Source organism: Papaver somniferum, chromosome 3 (assembly GCF_003573695.1).
Source record: "Papaver somniferum cultivar HN1 chromosome 3, ASM357369v1, whole genome shotgun sequence".
NCBI classification, from domain to species: domain Eukaryota; kingdom Viridiplantae; phylum Streptophyta; class Magnoliopsida; order Ranunculales; family Papaveraceae; genus Papaver; species Papaver somniferum.
This window is the reverse complement of record NC_039360.1, coordinates 136,667,439-136,684,731: the sequence shown is the minus strand read 5'-3', so window position 1 is coordinate 136,684,731 and position 17,293 is coordinate 136,667,439. Positions and strand designations below refer to the sequence as shown.

General features: G+C 37.7%; 2 protein-coding genes and 1 long non-coding RNA gene across 3 annotated transcripts; 2 read left to right on the top strand and 1 right to left on the bottom strand.

Moving 5' to 3' along the window:
• Positions 1–618: 618 nt before the first annotated feature.
• LOC113361662 lies at positions 619–8,027 on the bottom strand. The gene is made up of 2 exons (XR_003365257.1): positions 7,931–8,027; positions 619–846 (listed from the first exon to the last, which is right to left on the bottom strand). It is a non-coding gene; the product is annotated as an uncharacterized LOC113361662 (long non-coding RNA).
• Positions 8,028–13,982: 5,955 nt separating this feature from the next.
• LOC113360014 lies at positions 13,983–15,422 on the top strand. The gene has a single exon (XM_026603568.1). It carries the CDS (start codon positions 13,983–13,985, stop codon positions 15,420–15,422), a length of 1,440 nt encoding a protein of 479 aa, XP_026459353.1.
• Positions 15,423–15,548: 126 nt separating this feature from the next.
• On the top strand, positions 15,549–16,419 carry LOC113360013. The gene is made up of 2 exons (XM_026603567.1): positions 15,549–15,605; positions 15,694–16,419. Exons 1-2 carry the CDS (start codon positions 15,549–15,551, stop codon positions 16,417–16,419), a joined length of 783 nt encoding a protein of 260 aa, XP_026459352.1.
• The last annotated feature ends 874 nt before the right edge of the window (positions 16,420–17,293 follow it).

The window sequence follows — 17,293 nt, the reverse complement described above, 5'->3', positions numbered from 1 at the left end:
AAAAGAGCACACAAAAGCAAGCACGGTTCGTTCCCTCAAGGAGTGTGAAAACTACTAATCAATATCAAGAACTAACTAACCAAATTCAATATTTTCAGAGATTGTTGTACTAACAAAATGATAACAAATTGATTCAAGCAAGTTTATAAGAAAATGTAATCAAAGATGTGGAAGTATTAGGGCTATGGAATCCGTTGTAGTTATGTTTACTTATGTTCTATCACAAGGTCTCAAATTTACTCATGCGAAGTGTAAAACCTAGCTACTAACACACGGAAGATATTTCGTTAAGGATTATAGACAAGAGTTATCATAAAAGATAGTTTGTTCTCAACCTAGAAGGTAGACATCCTAAGTACTAAGCATACATGGCATACAAAGTCTTGGAATAATCATAAAACAATTGATACCTAGGTTATAGATGGAATGATGTTCTAGAATTCAACTATGCAATATACATGGCATAAGACATGAAAAACTCTTAAAACGATCAACCTCTTTTGAGAAACACAAACATGAAATTAAGATCTTATTTTTGAAACCATTGTTTAAGAACACAAGCACTTTAACCTACAAGTTCATCCTTCACCCTAATGAGGGGTTTAACTAGACATAATCTTGTTCAAAGCCATAGAAAATGATCTAGATATTATTAAGCTAAGCATATGAAAAGCAAAGACCAAACCAAAAAACCTAATTTCTCCCCTGATTACGGCGTGCCTCCTTGAGTCTATCTACTGAAGTATATAAAGTTTGTAAACCTAGCGGACAATACGCCAAGGCCCAATTCATTCCAGTCTGTTACTAGCTCCAGCTGCTTCCTAAGTCCAACCACAGGACCCATACCTGATAGACGCATTTATTGTCTAATTTGTCCCAATTGTTTATATTGTTAGTACTCTATTTTGTACTTATTTGGTTATTTTATGTCTTTGTAGGTGTTTTTGGAGAAATAAGCTTTTGCGGCGAAATTGGCTAAAAAGTGGTTTTTGTGCTCGTGGGAGAAAATTACTATACGGACTCTCACTTTGGATAAGGGGTAACCTAATTACTAAGGGGCACCCCATTTCAGGACATGTACTAAAGGGACACCGGAACTGGATAGGGGGAGGTCATCTTCAAAGTTTCAAAACTGGATTTTGGCGGAAAAAAAGGCAGCAGCGTCAACAGTTTTGGATCAATGATTTGAGCGACCTAGGAGGCGATTAAATGGGCAAATTTGGTACCCACGGACTCTACAAGACATAAGGGACCTGTTAGAAGCGATTAGACCCATCTAATTGGGCTGGATAAGTCAGAAAATCCACACAAAGTCAAGACAGTGCACACGGTTTCTGTTTAGGGTTTGAGATTAGTTTGAGAGATTTATGGGATATCTTGCGTGGGATATACATCAAAACAGTTGGGTAAAAGTCCTAGAAGATATTTGAGACGAGAGAATAGCTAGAAACAGCCTGTAACGCAACAAGAAGAAGATTATTCTTCAAACAACCCGTAAAGAATAATGGAGATTTCCAAGGGGTTTGATCGAGTTTCAAGGGGATTTAAAGCCTATAAATAGTTGGTTTTATGTCAGAGAAGGGGGATGAAGAGTTTGGGGTCGAGCCAGAGCCAGGAGGAGCGAAGAAGAAGGAAAAACAGCAATGTTCACCTGCTGCTGCTGCTGCCATTAAAAAGCTTCAAGAACACGAAGAACAGACTCTCCAGCAGACTTATTTTCAGCAGCGTCAACAGCATCAGCGAAGTGTCGCAGTTAGCTGCAGTTATCTCTATCGTTTCTGTTGGACGTGTTTTGTGAGTCTCAGAACCACTATTTTATAACTTTTGACTCTTTTAATCACACTTTGAACTTTGAATTAATATTTTGAGTGTGTGATTGATATGAATAGCTAAACCCCAATACTGGGATGATGGAGGAAGCCATATTTTACACATATAAAAATTATATTTAATTCTTTTATGACTTCTTGCATTTTTATTAAATGTTTTATGATTTTTTCTTAATTGATTGTCATTTCTTTTGATGGTTTATGCTTGGTCTTAGTACTTTTGATATGCCATGCTTTCGATTTACAGTTAATCTTCTAAAAATCTACCTTGGCAAGAATTAGAGTCCCTATTTTTATGTGAGCTATAATTGTTTTGGAAATAAATAATTAATTATATGAATGATTATGGTGGAATCCTGAGTCCTAGTGTCTCTTGATCCTGTGACAATTTTGTATATATTTTTGCTTTAAAAATCTTTTCAAGTCCGAGCATCGAATCCGTATTTACCGCAATCGAATTACTACAACAAAATGGCGCCGCGCCGGGACTTGTATATAGATTTGTTTTTAGGTTTATTATTTTATTTTTTTTTCTATTATTTGTTCCTTTTTACGTTTCTTTTTGTGTCTTTGATTTACAGGTTCGAAGTGGAATACTAAGGACTTGGGAACAAAAAGCTTAAAGCTAAAAGTTAAAAGCTAAAAGAGAAGAAGAAAAAGACATAATTTTTTTTTTAGGATTTAATTTTTATTATTATTATTTTTTTGTATATAGCTTTTTATTTATTTTTAGAATTTGTAAATAGGCTTTATTTTTCATAATTTTTGTAATTTTGGACTTTTTATTTGGACTTTATTCTGGACTTTGGACATTATTTTTAAAACCCTACGGAAGGGTTATAAATTAAAAAAAAAATAAACAAACTGTTTGCAGGGAAGGACGACGATTACTATATCGTCTCGGCCCCTCGGGTTCGCACACGTCATAGGAGTCGTGGCCCGAGTCGACGACAACGGTTCATCGCCCGTCTGGTACGGGAGGTAAGTCCAATCGAAACACCCGCGAATCTCCTGCAAGCGGGTTACTGTCTGCCTTAAGGTGATAATTGTTTGAGGACGAACCGGACTGTCTTTATTTTCCTAGTAAAGGGCAAGGCCTGGCCTAAACAAGATAAGGACTCGGATTTCATCACCGTTTCCTTCTTGCCCGCCTTAGGAAAACGAAACCAAACGCGAACCTAAGCCTAAAATTTTGAATAGAACGAGACCAATAGGGTAACGAGCTTAATAGGAAACTCGTTCGAAAAATATTGGTTGCTCTTTAAGCACATTTCAAAGTTCATGATGGTTTCTGTGAGTTGAATGCGTGACTGCGCCGCCTTGTGATAGCGGTGAGGCCTTGGGTATCAAAGCTCCACTGAGCTTCCCTCGCCTCGATTCAACTTACATTAGCTCGGATTGATTCCAGAGGGGTGTGCTCAAATTGTAACGAATTCCTTTTCGAAGGAATAGAAGCTGGTCTAGAAAACAATCTAAGTGGAGCCATCATGCTTTTTGTTTGCTAGATTCTATAGGTTTGATTTGGTCGAGTCGGACTTGTTTGTGATTGCGTAGAATTCCCCTGCAATTAAGAATGTCGAACTGGTATGATAGAAGCCAATACAATGAATATCGACCTGAATTTGAATATGGACATCATCATATTATGACCATAGTGAGAATAGTGACTGGGGACGCCAACCTTTTCAAGGTTATGGTTCATACCATGGTGAGCCCAATTACTATCCGCACGCGCATCAGTCATACGAGCAAGAAGATTATAATACTAGTTCTTCGTCTTTAGAGGATACAATCAAACTTTTGAAAAGTAGTCCTTATTATGATCCTTCAGTTCCTATTCCTTCTCTAGAAGAGACTCTCAGGAATTTAGCTAAGTCATCACGTCAGTTAGCTGAATCGACGTATAAATTAGATGAGGTGAATAATGTAGTTATGGACGAAAGAACTGCAACAACAACTGAATCTGTAGAAGATATCCTCAATAGATTAACTCAAAACTTAGATCCTACACTAAGGGAACTTTCTTTGGAAGAGACCCTTGAGAGGATAGCTGAGTCGACACGTAGACTTGAGTTAGAGACGAATGAAAGTATTGCTCGAAATAACTTGAATTGCCAATATAGTGTATCCAATAATACCCTTGAGAATGAAGATACTTTTTCACATAATCAAGATAACGAGGTTATAATTGGTAACACTACTTATTTAGATAAGGTTCAATCATCTTCGTACTATTATGATGATGAGGATAGTAGTGATGAAGAATCTGAAATGTAGGCATAGTAATCAGGAATCTAGTAATCCAATTGAGCTTTATAGTGATTATATTATTTCTACTTCAAATCCAAATAATTTTTATGATTATTCACCTATTCAAAAGGACGAGGATTTGATTAGGGATACCACCGTTTTAGACGATGTAGTTTTTCCTTTTGATTACGAAGCCGATAGTGGTTTAGAGGAACGGGTTCATTTCGAAAATACTGTTTTAGAGTCTAGCGACTTAGAAACAATAGTCTTGGAAGAAGAAGATAGACCCGTAGAGATGAGTAAAGATGCACTACCTGATAATAACTTAGAAGAATCTCTTGAATATTTTAAGGACTCTGAAGATACGGAAATTCAAGAAAAAATTAGAGGTCTATCTAGAGAAACTGAAAACTCTAAGTTTGGGGGTGATTATCACTTCCCTAGTGCCTTACCTTTAACTCTCAGAAGTCCCCACACTTAGACTTGACATCATGCCTCAACCATTTTACAAGATTACTTTCATACTCGTTTTCCTGAACCTAGTGATGTCCATAAGGAAGTTCAGTTGTTAGAAACCCATCCTCTGGTTGATGAGGTTAGACCAGGCTATGATACTACGATCGACTTTGTTTTCCCACCAAATATTTTCAAAAATTGTGGGAACGTATAAATTTCAAATGTGTCAATTATTAAGTTCTGAGACTAAACCTAATTACTTTAGGATATTAGAATCGACACATTTTCTTAAGAATGACCACTACTCTCACTGTGGTCAATTATGTAAGTCAAACCTGATTGACTTAGAGGATCCTCAATTATTTAGGTTATTATTTTGTGCTTCTAAGTTCTTATTTAAGTACTTACAGACTCTAGGACCTAATAATTCGGATCTCAATTTTGAGGAGTTGCAGCCTAAAGAAATATATTTAGACCCTTTTATAGAACCTGAACCACAATTAGATATAGATATCTTAATCAGGAAACTAGGTAAGGGCATGCTAGTCTTGTACATTTTCTTGGTTCACTGCAGTTTCCTTTTGTCAGCTCTTTTTGGTGTTAAAGACCCACAGTTATTCCGGCTACTGTTATACGGTTCGAGTTGACTAATACTTTTCTTAGTCTGGCTGAAGACTTTAAACTTAGCACTTCTTGGGAGGTAACCCAATCTCATGCAACCAGGTAATATCCTTCCGTAACTCTTTCATTTCAAATGGTAACAGTTTCTCCTTGTTCATGCTTTTAATTTCATCTTTAGAACATTGAGGACAATGTTAGGTTTAAGTTTGGGGGTATGGGAGAAACTTTTTAGTATGAATAAATAAACTCCAGAGCTTAGAAATTTATGCCTATTGAGGATTGCACTAACTAATCTAAGTGGATGGAAGCATTTTGATTGTAGGAGTTTGAGGAACCAATCTGATTAGATGGAAACATCTAAAGAGTCTATTCATAAAAGCACAGAGCTCAGGTGTTAGAAATAACATGATAGTTTCACCATATCTCGTTGAGTCCTTTTCACTTCTATTTTTATTTTATTTTGTTTTTAAACTATGTTTCTCTAAGTGATAGGTGGGGCCCACGATTCAAGTTGTTACCAATGCTAGGGTGAATTAGAGTGATTGAGATACCATGAAAAAAAAAAAAAAAAAAGTGAAAAAGAAAAAGAGATGAAAAAAAAAAGATGAAAAAAAAAGATAAAAAAAAGTAAAAAAAAAAAAAAAAAAAAAAAAAAAAAAAAAATTGAGACCAGACCATTTGACCAAAAGGAATAAATTCAATAAAGTCGACCACTGGTACCCTTGTATATGCCAGTTGTGTTGACCTAGAGTTAGGTTATCGACCACTGGTACCCTTGTATATGCCAGTGTGTTGATATTAGTCAGACTAGTATCTCAATCCATTAGGATAGGTTCATTTTGGCGGAGGCCTTCAGACAGATATGGGAAACGTCGTTCACTTAGTAAACATCAAAACCATCTATGTTTTCTATATCCATCTTCTTGATCTATCCATGTGATTAGTTTAGACTCCGAATATGATGTCCATAGTGCAACTATCTGAGTAGAGCTCTGTCACTTTATATGAATTTTAGTATGCTTGAGTGCAAACTCGTGTACACAATTGGAATTTCGCATCAGGGTACTTCTTCCTGTAGTCAATAAGTATGCCAACCAAGGAGATTCTTTAGTGCCTTCCAAGGTTCTGCGTAGATAGCTAAGCTCTGGAGTATTAAGGTTTTGTGGGTACACCTCTGGTAAACCCCCCGGAGACAACACTCCGCCACTAGGGCCACCTAGTGGTTTAACGGCTTACTGCACGTGCTAAGTGTAGTCATTTTATTTTAGATTAGATTTGCTCGAGGACTAGCAAATAATAAGTTTGGGGGTATTTGATAGACGCATTTATGTGTCTAATTTGTCCCAATTGTTTATATTGTTAGTACTCTATTTTGTACTTATTTGGTTATTTTATGTCTTTGTAGGTGTTTTTGGAGAAATAAGCTTTTGCGGCGAAATTGGCTAAAAAGTGGTTTTTGCGCTCGTGGGAGAAAATTACTATACGGACTCTCACTTTGGATAAGGGGTAACCTAATTACTAAGGGGCACCCCATTTCAGGACATGTACTAAAGGGATACCGGAACTGGATAGGGGGAGGTCATCTTCAAAGTTTCAAAACTGGATTTTGGCGGAAAAAAAGGCAGCAGCGTCAACAGTTTTGGATCAATGATTTGAGCGACCTAGGAGGCGATTAAATGGGCAAATTTGGTACCCACGGACTCTACAAGACATAAGGGACCTGTTAGAAGCGATTAGACCCATCTAATTGGGCTGGATAAGTCAGAAAATCCACACAAAGTCAAGACAGTGCACACGGTTTCTGTTTAGGGTTTGATATTAGTTTGAGAGATTTATGGGATATCTTGCGTGGGATATACATCAAAACAGTTGGGTAAAAGTCCTAGAAGATATTTGAGACGAGAGAATAGCTAGAAACAGCCTGTAACACAACAAGAAGAAGATTATTCTTCAAACAACCCGTAAAGAATAATGGAGATTTCCAAGGGGTTTGATCGAGTTTCAAGGGGATTTAAAGCCTAGAAATAGTTGGTTTTATGTCAGAGAAGGGGGATGAAGAGTTTGGGGTCGAGCCAGAGCCAGGAGGAGCGAAGAAGAAGGAAAAACAGCAATGTTCACCTGCTGCTGCTGCTGCCATTAAAAAGCTTCAAGAACACGAAGAACAGACTCTCCATAGCAGACTTATTTTCAGCAGCGTCAACAGCATCAGCGAAGTGTCGCAGTTAGCTGCAGTTATCCTCTATCGTTTCTGTTGGACGTGTTTTGTGAGTCTCAGAACCACTATTTTATAACTTTTGACTCTTTTAATCACACTTTGAACTTTGAATTAATATTTTGAGTGTGTGATTGATATGAATAGCTAAACCCCAATACTGGGATGATGGAGGAAGCCATATTTTACACATATAAAAATTATATTTAATTCTTTTATGACTTCTTGCATTTTTATTAAATGTTTTATGATTTTTTCTTAATTGATTGTCATTTCTTTTGATGGTTTATGCTTGGTCTTAGTACTTTTGATATGCCATGCTTTCGATTTACAATTAATCTTCTAAAAATCTACCTTGGCAAGAATTAGAGTCCCTATTTTTATGTGAGCTATAATTGTTTTGGAAATAAATATATTAATTATATGAATGATTATGGTGGAATCCTGAGTCCTAGTGTCTCTTGATCCTGTGACAATTTTGTATATATTTTTGCTTTAAAAATCTTTTCAAGTCCGAGCATCGAATCCGTATTTACCGCAAATCGAATTACTACATCAATACCATCTCAATCAAGTACCTCTGCAGCAAAGCCAAATCAGCCTACACCCAGACTATCTGAACACCTCCTCCACTTTGTGTTTTCTGCCGACTACAACACCAGCTTATGTTCCCTGGTCATCTGAAGCTCTTCTTCACCGAAACCAACTCTAATTGAGCACAAACCCAAAAATTTTATCCCCTGGTCCGATACACTGCAGGACCGGTAATGCGTAATTTCGAAATTCCCAAATTAAACTTCCACCTCTAGATATTTAATCTCCTAGTTCTTATCGTCACCTTCTCTTTCAATTTTTGGTTTTGCTTCAAAGAAGCTTTCACGCTGGAGATTTTTTTGATTTCGTTAATTGAGTCGCCAATTCGATCCGAAAGCTATCGTTTTGTATATCATAGAAGAACTCCTCCGATGAAGATTTTTGCAAGATATATAGGTTGATTTTCTTACTGTTGATGTTAGTCTAGTTTTTTTTTTTTATAATCAATTTTCATCTAGTAATGTTTATTTTAGGGCTTCTAATATTAATCGTTTAATGGATGTTTGATTATGTTTTGATCTCCTTGTTTGATTGTTTATTTTATTTTATTAAAAAATAGTTCAGATCTATATGGATAATCATGTTTTTTGTCAATTTCTTCACTAGATCTGATCATATCAGTTTCATTTTGTTGGTTTTAGATGTGTTTCGGTTTATTTTTATGTATGAACCAACAGTACGTATCTGCAGTACTGACAGAAACCTAGTTTTGAAGACCTTTTTTTATTTGATTCAGAAGTACATATATGGAATATTGAAATAGAAGTGTTTCAATACTGTTTTTTCACGGATTCGTTAATTATTTTTGACATGCAACTGATTGTTGTGTATGAACCAACAGTACGTATATCCCGTACTGACAGAAACCTAGTCTACTTTTAAGAAGAAGAAGAAGAACAAGATGGTGCATCGTTATGATTTACGAGGAGAATATTTGTTTTCTGTTTCCAGGTATGCTTTCTAATCATCTTGTTTGATTATTTTGTTCGGTTTTTCTTCTTTTGATTTTTTTTTTGATTGTATTCTGATAATCAAATCGATTTGATTGACGCTTTTATGGTTTTTAGGTTTGTTACAGTTGTTTTTCGTGTATGAATTGACAGTACATATATGGCGTACTGATACAAAACTCTTCTAGTTTTGTTTTATTTGAAGTTTTTCCAATTTTTTTGGTTCGATCCATGAGTATGTATGTATAATAATGATAGGAAAGTTATTTGCTGTGTTTTTGCTCCTTTTTTAGTCTTACCCTTCAGTACTTATGTGAAATATTGTAATATGTCTTTCGATTGTCTTATTTTTCATAGATCTGTCACCTGTTGTTGTCATACTGTTGATTTGTAGTTCATGAATCTTCAGTACATATATCACATACTGATAGGAAGTGCTCCTTGTTATGTTTGATTCAGTACGTATATGAAATACTGAAATAGATGATCTTTGTTACGTTTGATTCAGTACTGGAATTGGATATGGAGATGATCTGGAGTTGCAGTTCAGAACTTATTGCAAGAAATGACAGATTTTGAATGATAGGAACAGGAGTTGTTGTTGGTTCAGATATGCAAGCTTGTGAAATTGGTGGTGGTCTTGATGAAGTTACAAATTGGTTGTGATGTGTGTTTGAAAGAAGGTGTGCTGCAAATGGATTTGGAGGAACATAGAAGGCTGGGTTGCTGATGTAAACTGAAGATACAGATGAGATATAGGAGGAATTGTATGTGGTGATTACTGTGAACAAAATTAGTGGATGAGATGTTCGTCTCAATGGGTTTATGAAGATGGTAGTGCTGTTTAAACAGGGAAGAAGAACAACTCTGTGTTGCAGCTGAATTGAAATGACAATGGTGTTGATGTAGCTGTTGCAGTTGTGGTTTAAGCTAAGAAGATTGTGATGCAGCAAGATAGAAGATTACTGAGAAGATGGAGCTGAAGGCAGTGGTGAATGGTTGACTGCAGAGGTGCTGGTGCTGCAATAAAGTAAAGTGAATTGAGGAGTACTCAGATTCCTAAGTAGTGTAGCAGATATGTACTCATATTTGTAAGCAGTGTGGCAGATATGTACTCAAATTTGTAAACAGTGTAGCAGATATGTACTCAAATCTATGGTCCTTTATATGTTTTAATTAAATTTGGACCTCCAGATAAATAAAATCCCGATTTGGTAGAAGTATGTTATTTTACACGTACTTAAACAGTGGGGTATATTAGTCATTTCCATGTTTTTAAATAACTTTGGACCTTAGAATAAGAGTAAAATCTAGTTGGACCCTGCTATAAATAACCTTATGGGCTTAGGACCAAACAAGAAATTTTCCTTTAGAATATACCCACAAGAGATGTGGTAATAGAGTAGGCCACGTCTCCCGTTTACTCCTTAGCCGCTGGTGGGTTAGGCTTGAGTGGTTCAGCCCATAAGCTTGAACGAACAAGAAGGCAAGGTGGTACGCCTGCGGCATATGAGTTGTTGGTTTGTCAGCCCACAAACTCTCATTAAACTCGAGTGGTGCTGATATATAAAGATAGCAGGTCATCCACTTTGGTTTTTTATCGGTCCGGTGGTCGGATTTCACTTGTAATTCCTATAAAAGTTCTAAAGTGATATTATTAGCAAAATATTGAGACTTAGATAGTATAAATGTGAGTATAAAAGTATCGCACTTGCGTGCTTATCAAGGACCTATTTATACAAGCCATTGAGCGCAACTCTTATCTCGTAAGAAGTGGAGGAGGTGAAGTGATGGAGTAGTGGGGTCGTGTAGGAGTGGTGATTATCACACGATCACACCTTTGCCCACTTCCTTCATCACTGTTAACCGTCCACCTTTTCCTGACACGTTCTTGTAATGGCGCGTTGCACGCTCCACACTGTAAACCTCCAGACCAATACCCCAGTAAGTATCTCCCAGTTTGTGACATGCTTGATGTCTCGAATGAACGGATCGTGGGACCCACCGCAAGAAATAGCATACGGTGCTATTAAGTTAAATAACTAAGTTATTTAAGGAATCAATATTTATGAAATATTGTGTATGCTCGATGCATGTAATGCATCGAAAACAATCAATATGTATGAAGCATCGCTGTTTTAAAGCTTAACCGAATAAGTCGTGGATTAAGCGTCTTAAAACAAAATTACGTCCAACCATCTTCGAGTGACCGTTTGGAGGCCACACGAGTGAGCTATCCCCCGGTCGATCACTCCCTGTGGCATAGTGGCGGACGGTGATCATCGAGATGCTTCATTGGTTACCTAGTCTTTAACTTAAGTTGTCCGAACAAGCTGGCAAAGTTGGATGGACGAGATGGTTTACGACATATATTTGCGGCCGTTGATGGAATTTTAGGGTTTTTAGGAGGTGCGCAAGCATCCCTCTTTGGCTTGACCGAATCCACACATGGGCGCCGATTTTGGTGGGACCGACCGGTCATGCATGGAGACAACTCGTTGTTGTACACGCCTATACCTCTCCGTCCCGTGAAGGCTTGATCCAGGCCACTCAATTTGACTGGCAAAGATGAGTGGTCGTGATCGATTTGCGACAGAAATCCATTGTCGTAAAGGATTAAAGGCTGCGTGACATGCCACTTTGGGGGCGCGTTTCGAGGTGCCGAGTCCTAGTCTGCCTAGGCCAGCCGGCTACATGCAAAGGTGGGCCCACAGTGATCACGTTGACACTCTTGGGACCTCTTAAGTCTATATCTACACCCTCCATCCAGGCTGGCGAAGATGGATGGTCGTGATCGAACTACGACAGATATGCAACGCCGCAAACCCTAATTAGGGTTTTGAAACAGTCATGCATACGTGACTTTGGCCAAACGGTGGCGAGCTATGCTTCTCCTTTGGAGAGACCGATCGTGTGGGGCCCACGTTGGTCCTAGGTACGATCTAAGCCATCCAAATATGTTGGTTAAGTTGGATGGTTGTGATCAATTTAAGACATTAGTGGAATTTTCGTAACCCTTGAAAAGCATCACTCCCATCGTGTTTCGGGGAAACGTTCATGGCTCCATGACCACGCCGTGAGCAAACCGATCAGGTAGGGATAGAGTGGGCCCGCCAATGTGTGTGTTGGCGCCTCCTCAATCGTTCATGGTGCGATCTAAGCCGTCCAATCAGGCTGGTGAAGTTGGACGATCGCGATCGTTTTTTAAGACTGTCTTGAACAGTCTTGCTCGTTCGAGCTTCTTCCAAAGCAGCGCGGCTACCTTATTTCAGGGCTGGCTTTTTGGCACGCTGGGAAGCAAGGTGTGATGTTCGAGTGGCTAGGTCATAAGTGGGCCCGCCGGTGGTCATCACGGTGATCGCCTGCTCCTGCTAGGGTTCGTCTAGGATGATTAAATCATGCGGTCAACTTGCGTGGCCGTGATCGTTTCTGAGACTGATACGGACAGTCCAGATTTCCCTTAGGAAATTAAATATGCTCGATCGGGCTAATATAAGCACGCCGATACGATATTCTCTTTGTTAAAGAATGGTGTAGCATGTACGGGTATTTCATGCGTACCTCACTATTGACACTTGGAGATTCATGTTACTCTGCTGAGAGTAACACTCAGTCATCATGACGCACCAATAATGAGAGTTCTGCTGAGAACATCACAGGAAATATTAGGCAAACCATGCATTAATTAATAATGCTATAAATTCACAGAATATTTGGGATTGTTGCTACATGCACCATTCTGGGTGAATTTTGTATATTTATTAAATTGCTTCAAATAAATAAAGCGAAGAGGTACTCATCACTTGTCAAACGGCTTTACCCTTTGCAGGATGTCAGCACATTAAATTTGGTTTTACAATTTTAGCCCTGAACTAAAATCCACCATCAACATCACCATAGAAGCTTCCTTTTTGTAATCCTAAATTGATTAGGGAACACACTTTTTAAAGAAGCATCACCCATCCAAACACCATCCCAGAAGTGAATAGTTTTGTCATTTCTTACTGTTAAGATTGTCCCAGTTCTTACAAAATCCCTTGTCTTCAGAATTCCAGTCCATAAGTTATGACAAACATCTTTATTAGTGTGATTTGGAAATAAAGCCTCAATATATCCTCCAAATTTCTGGTTTGAAAATTCTTCTCCATAAAGCTTGTTTTTCAGACTCAAATCTCAAATCCACTTGGCATGTAACGCCTTATTAATTAACTACCTGCAAATTTTTTATTACCACACCTCATCTGCCTTATTAAGAAGCTGGAAAAGTTAGTTACTCACTGAAATGACTAGTCTGTCACGGAAAATACTAATATTGTACTGGTTCATAGATACGTAGAGAAAGTTTCTAAGGTGATTATCAAACTAGTTGTGATATCCAAAGCGCAACTCTTGGGAGCTATAGTTCAACATATTAGGCTTAAACTCGTTATTAAAATCGAGGGACGGGAAGTCCAAACAAGGTTCAAATCTTAAGAGGTACAATTCTGATTCACATTTGCAAGCCAAGACTTACAGGTCCCAACATAATGGACATGAAAATAAGGATCTCATATCTTACCATGAAAAGTTTGGCTCAAATCTCCATTTTTGAGGACAAGGATTCTAAGAGGGGTGGGTATTATCATGTACCTATCTAAGAATAACATACCCCATATAGTGCTGGTTGTCTTTCCTTGTTATTAATTACAGTTAGTAGTAGTGAATATTTAATTAACTTAATTAGTAGTTAATATCGGGTTGTAATGTGTGGTCTGGATAGAGTCACTGGTAGTTGTAGTAGTCATTGGATATTGGGGATAGAAAATCTATCTATATAAACTAAGTGTCTGTAAAAGAATGTTATATAAATATTATCAATTAAATTGATTTTAGAATGAGTTCCTTGTGAACCAGAAGGCTTGATTCTCTGAATCAAGAGTTACTCTCAAGTCATGATCCAATCTTATCATATTATACATCAAAGTACATGATAGAGGCTTTTTAAATATGTCGATTCAACTCTTTGCTTGTGGTTAGTGTATGCGTGACTTTCCGGTTGGTTGGGATAGAAATAAATTTGCTCCACTATTTATGGATGGAACCGATGATGAGGGTGAAAACCCTCCAGTTAAGAGTTTGAGAGACTATATGTATCCAACTAGAGTCTCCCAACCTTCGTGCATTGTTTTGCCTGCTACTACAACAACTTATGAGATTAGGACAAATACCCTTCAGGATCTTCCCAAATTTTATGGTAAGGAGAATGAAAATCCTTACTATCACATTAGATACTTTGAAGAACTGTGTGGTACGGTTAAAATTAAAAATTTGTCTGATGAATACCTTAAACTTAGGTTGTTTCCTTTCTCATTAAATGATAAGGCAAAATATTGGTTAGATGCTTTGGCTCATTCGTCGGTTAGGACTTGGGAATACATGACAAAACTGTTTTTGAAAAAAAATTTCCCTAGGCATAAGACTTCTGCTATCCGTCAGAAACTGAATATTTTTGTGAAACAACAAGGAGAATCTCTCTATGGCTACTTAGAGAGATTCCATGATCTTTTGCTGCAGTGTCCACACCATGGATTTGATACTCCGAGGCTTATGTTGATTCTTTACGAAGGATTAGATCATAAAACTATGACCACGGTAGAGTCACTTTGTGCTGGTAATTTTCAAGATAAAAGTGCTGAAGAGGGGTATGCATTCTTGCAAGAGGTAGCTGAAAAAACCCAAGAGTGGGATGCTAAGGAACCAGTAAGGTCAATTTCTAATAGCAAAGGAGCGCACAGAGTTGTTATTCAATTTGACTCTGACGCTAAAATAGCTTCTTTGACAAGAAGGCTTGAATCGCTAGAACACAGTTCTAAAGTTAAGCCTTTTATCGAGTCTTCAGACCAAACCTTTTATGACGATGGTAGTGAGCAAGTCAATGCTCTCTATCAAGATAATTGTCGTAAATATGACCCTTATTCCAATACTTACAACCCAGGGTGGGCAAGACACCCTAACTTTTCATGGTCTAGAGGTCAGTATGAAGGTCAGTCTAATAATGCTAGTGGTTACACACAAAAACCTTCTATTCCTAATGATTCTTCTAACCAAAGAATGCCTAGTATGGAAAAAAGTCTAAGTTTTTTTATGCAAGCTACTCAAAAGTCAATAACAAACTTAGAGCAGACCACTGCAAGGTCCATAACAAATATAGAACGACAAGTAGGTCAGCTTGCTAGTCAAACAAAAGATAGAGACAAGGGACAGTTCCCAAGTCAAACAATTCCTAACCCTAAGGGTTCTTTTGATGTCAGCACATTTGATGCTAAATCCTACTATCAAGTCCAAGCCGTTACTTCCTTAAGAAGCGGACGGATCATTGATAATCATATTAGTAATCCTAAGGAAAATGAGCATGACAGGAACACACCCATTGTGACGCAGGTTACACCTTCGACACAAAAAGAAACCAATGAACCTGAAAAAGATGAATCTGAAAATACGTATGTTCCCCGTGCTCCATTTCCTCAATGATTACTACCCCGTAAGAAAGGAGCTAGTTCTAGTGACATCTTATAAGTTTTTAAACAAGTTAAGATTAACATTCCTCTTCTAGATGCCATTAAACAAATTCCTTTGTATGCTAAGTTCTTGAAAGATATGTGCACTGTGAAACGTAATTTGAATGTGCAGAAAAGAGCTTTTCTTGCTGAACAGGTGAGCTCTATCATTACGCAGAAAAACGCCGCCTAAATACAAAGATCCTGGTTGTCCTACTATTGCTTGCACTATAGGAAAACACAAGATTGAGCATGCTTTATTAGATTTAGGCGCTAGTGTGAATCTTTTGTCATATTCTGTGTATGAACAACTAGGACTTGGTGACTTGAAACCCACTAATGTCACACTCCAATTGGCTGATAGGTCTATTAAAATTCCTAGAGGAGTGGTAGAAGATATTCCTGTGCAGGTTGATAGATTTGTTTATCCTGTGGATTTTATTATTCTATATACACAACCTGTGGCAGACCCTAATGGTCAAATTCCTATTATTTTAGGACAACCTTTCTTAGCAACCGCTAATGCGATCATAAACTGTAGGAATAGTATTATGGAACTTACTTTTGGTAGTTGGAAAATGGAAGTGAATGTCTTTACTGTTGCACGTTCCCCTCCTGATTTTAATGACCATGAAACTGTTTGTATGATTGATGAAATTGTTCATGATACTTTCTTGCAGAATCATTTAGAAGATTCATTAGAAGCATGTTTAACTCATTTTGGGCAGGATATAACTGATGATAATGTTATTTGTGAAGTCAATGCATTGTTAGACTCCACCTCACTGCTGGACATTAGTAGTAAATGGAAGCCTAAAATTAAACCTCTTGTACTGTCCGAATCTCGACTAGTTCCATCAGTCGAGAAAGCTACGACCTTGACTCTTAATCCATTGCCCGACACTTTAAAATATGTTTACTTAGGCTCTGAAACACTTTACATGTCATTATTGCTTCTAATCTCACACTAGAACAGGAAAGTAAGCTGGTAGATGTCCTTAGAGAACATAGAACGACTATAGGTTGGTCCATTGCAGATTTGAAAGGTATTAGTCCTAGCGATTGTATGCATCATATCTACTTAGAAGAGAACTCTAAAACATCTAGATAGATGCAACGTAGGATAAATACTAACATGAAAGAGGTAGTAAGAGAGGAAGTTCTGAAACTGTTGGATGCAGGTATCATTTACCCGATATCCGACAGTACTTGGGTCAGCCCTGTTCAAGTTGCACCCAAGAAATCAGGAATTACCATAGTCAAGAATGAATGTAATGAATTGATTCCCACTCGGCAGACCACCGAGTGGCGTATATGCATTGACTATAGGAGATTGAACAAGGTCACGAGGAAAGATCATTTTCCTCTGCCATTCATCGACCAAATGCTTGAGAGGTTAGCCGGCCATAGTTACTATTGTTTCTTAGATGGTTACTCCGGTTATAACCAAATCCCTATTTCCCCTGAAGACCAAGAAAAGACCACTTTTACCTGTCCATTTGGGACATTTGCATATCGACGCATGCCATTTGGGTTGTGTAATGCACCCGCCACTTTTCAGCGTTGTATGCTAAGCATATTTTCTAACATGGTAGAAAGTTTTATTGAAGTTTTCATGGATGATTTTTCTGTGTTTGGTTCTTCTTTCGATGAATGTCTCCATCATCTCACTCTTGTCCTAGTTAGATGCAAGGAGAAGAATCTTGTCTTGAATTGGGAGAAATGTAACTTCATGGTTCAGTCGGGAATTGTGTTAGGTCACATTGTTTCTTCCAAGGGTATAGAAGTAGACAAGGCTAAGGTTGATTTAATTTCTAAGTTGAAACCTCCACGTACAGTTACGGA

Excerpts from the sequence above, each read along its gene's own strand:
- LOC113360014 (XM_026603568.1), top strand. The coding sequence starts at position 13,983 with ATGGATGGAACCGATGATGAGGGTGAAAACCCTCCAGTTAAGAGTTTG.
- LOC113360013 (XM_026603567.1), top strand. The coding sequence starts at position 15,549 with ATGTGCACTGTGAAACGTAATTTGAATGTGCAGAAAAGAGCTTTTCTT. Across the intron at positions 15,606-15,693 it reads GAGCTTTTCTTGCTGAACAG|ATTGAGCATGCTTTATTAGA; the intron begins GTGAGCTCTATC and ends GGAAAACACAAG.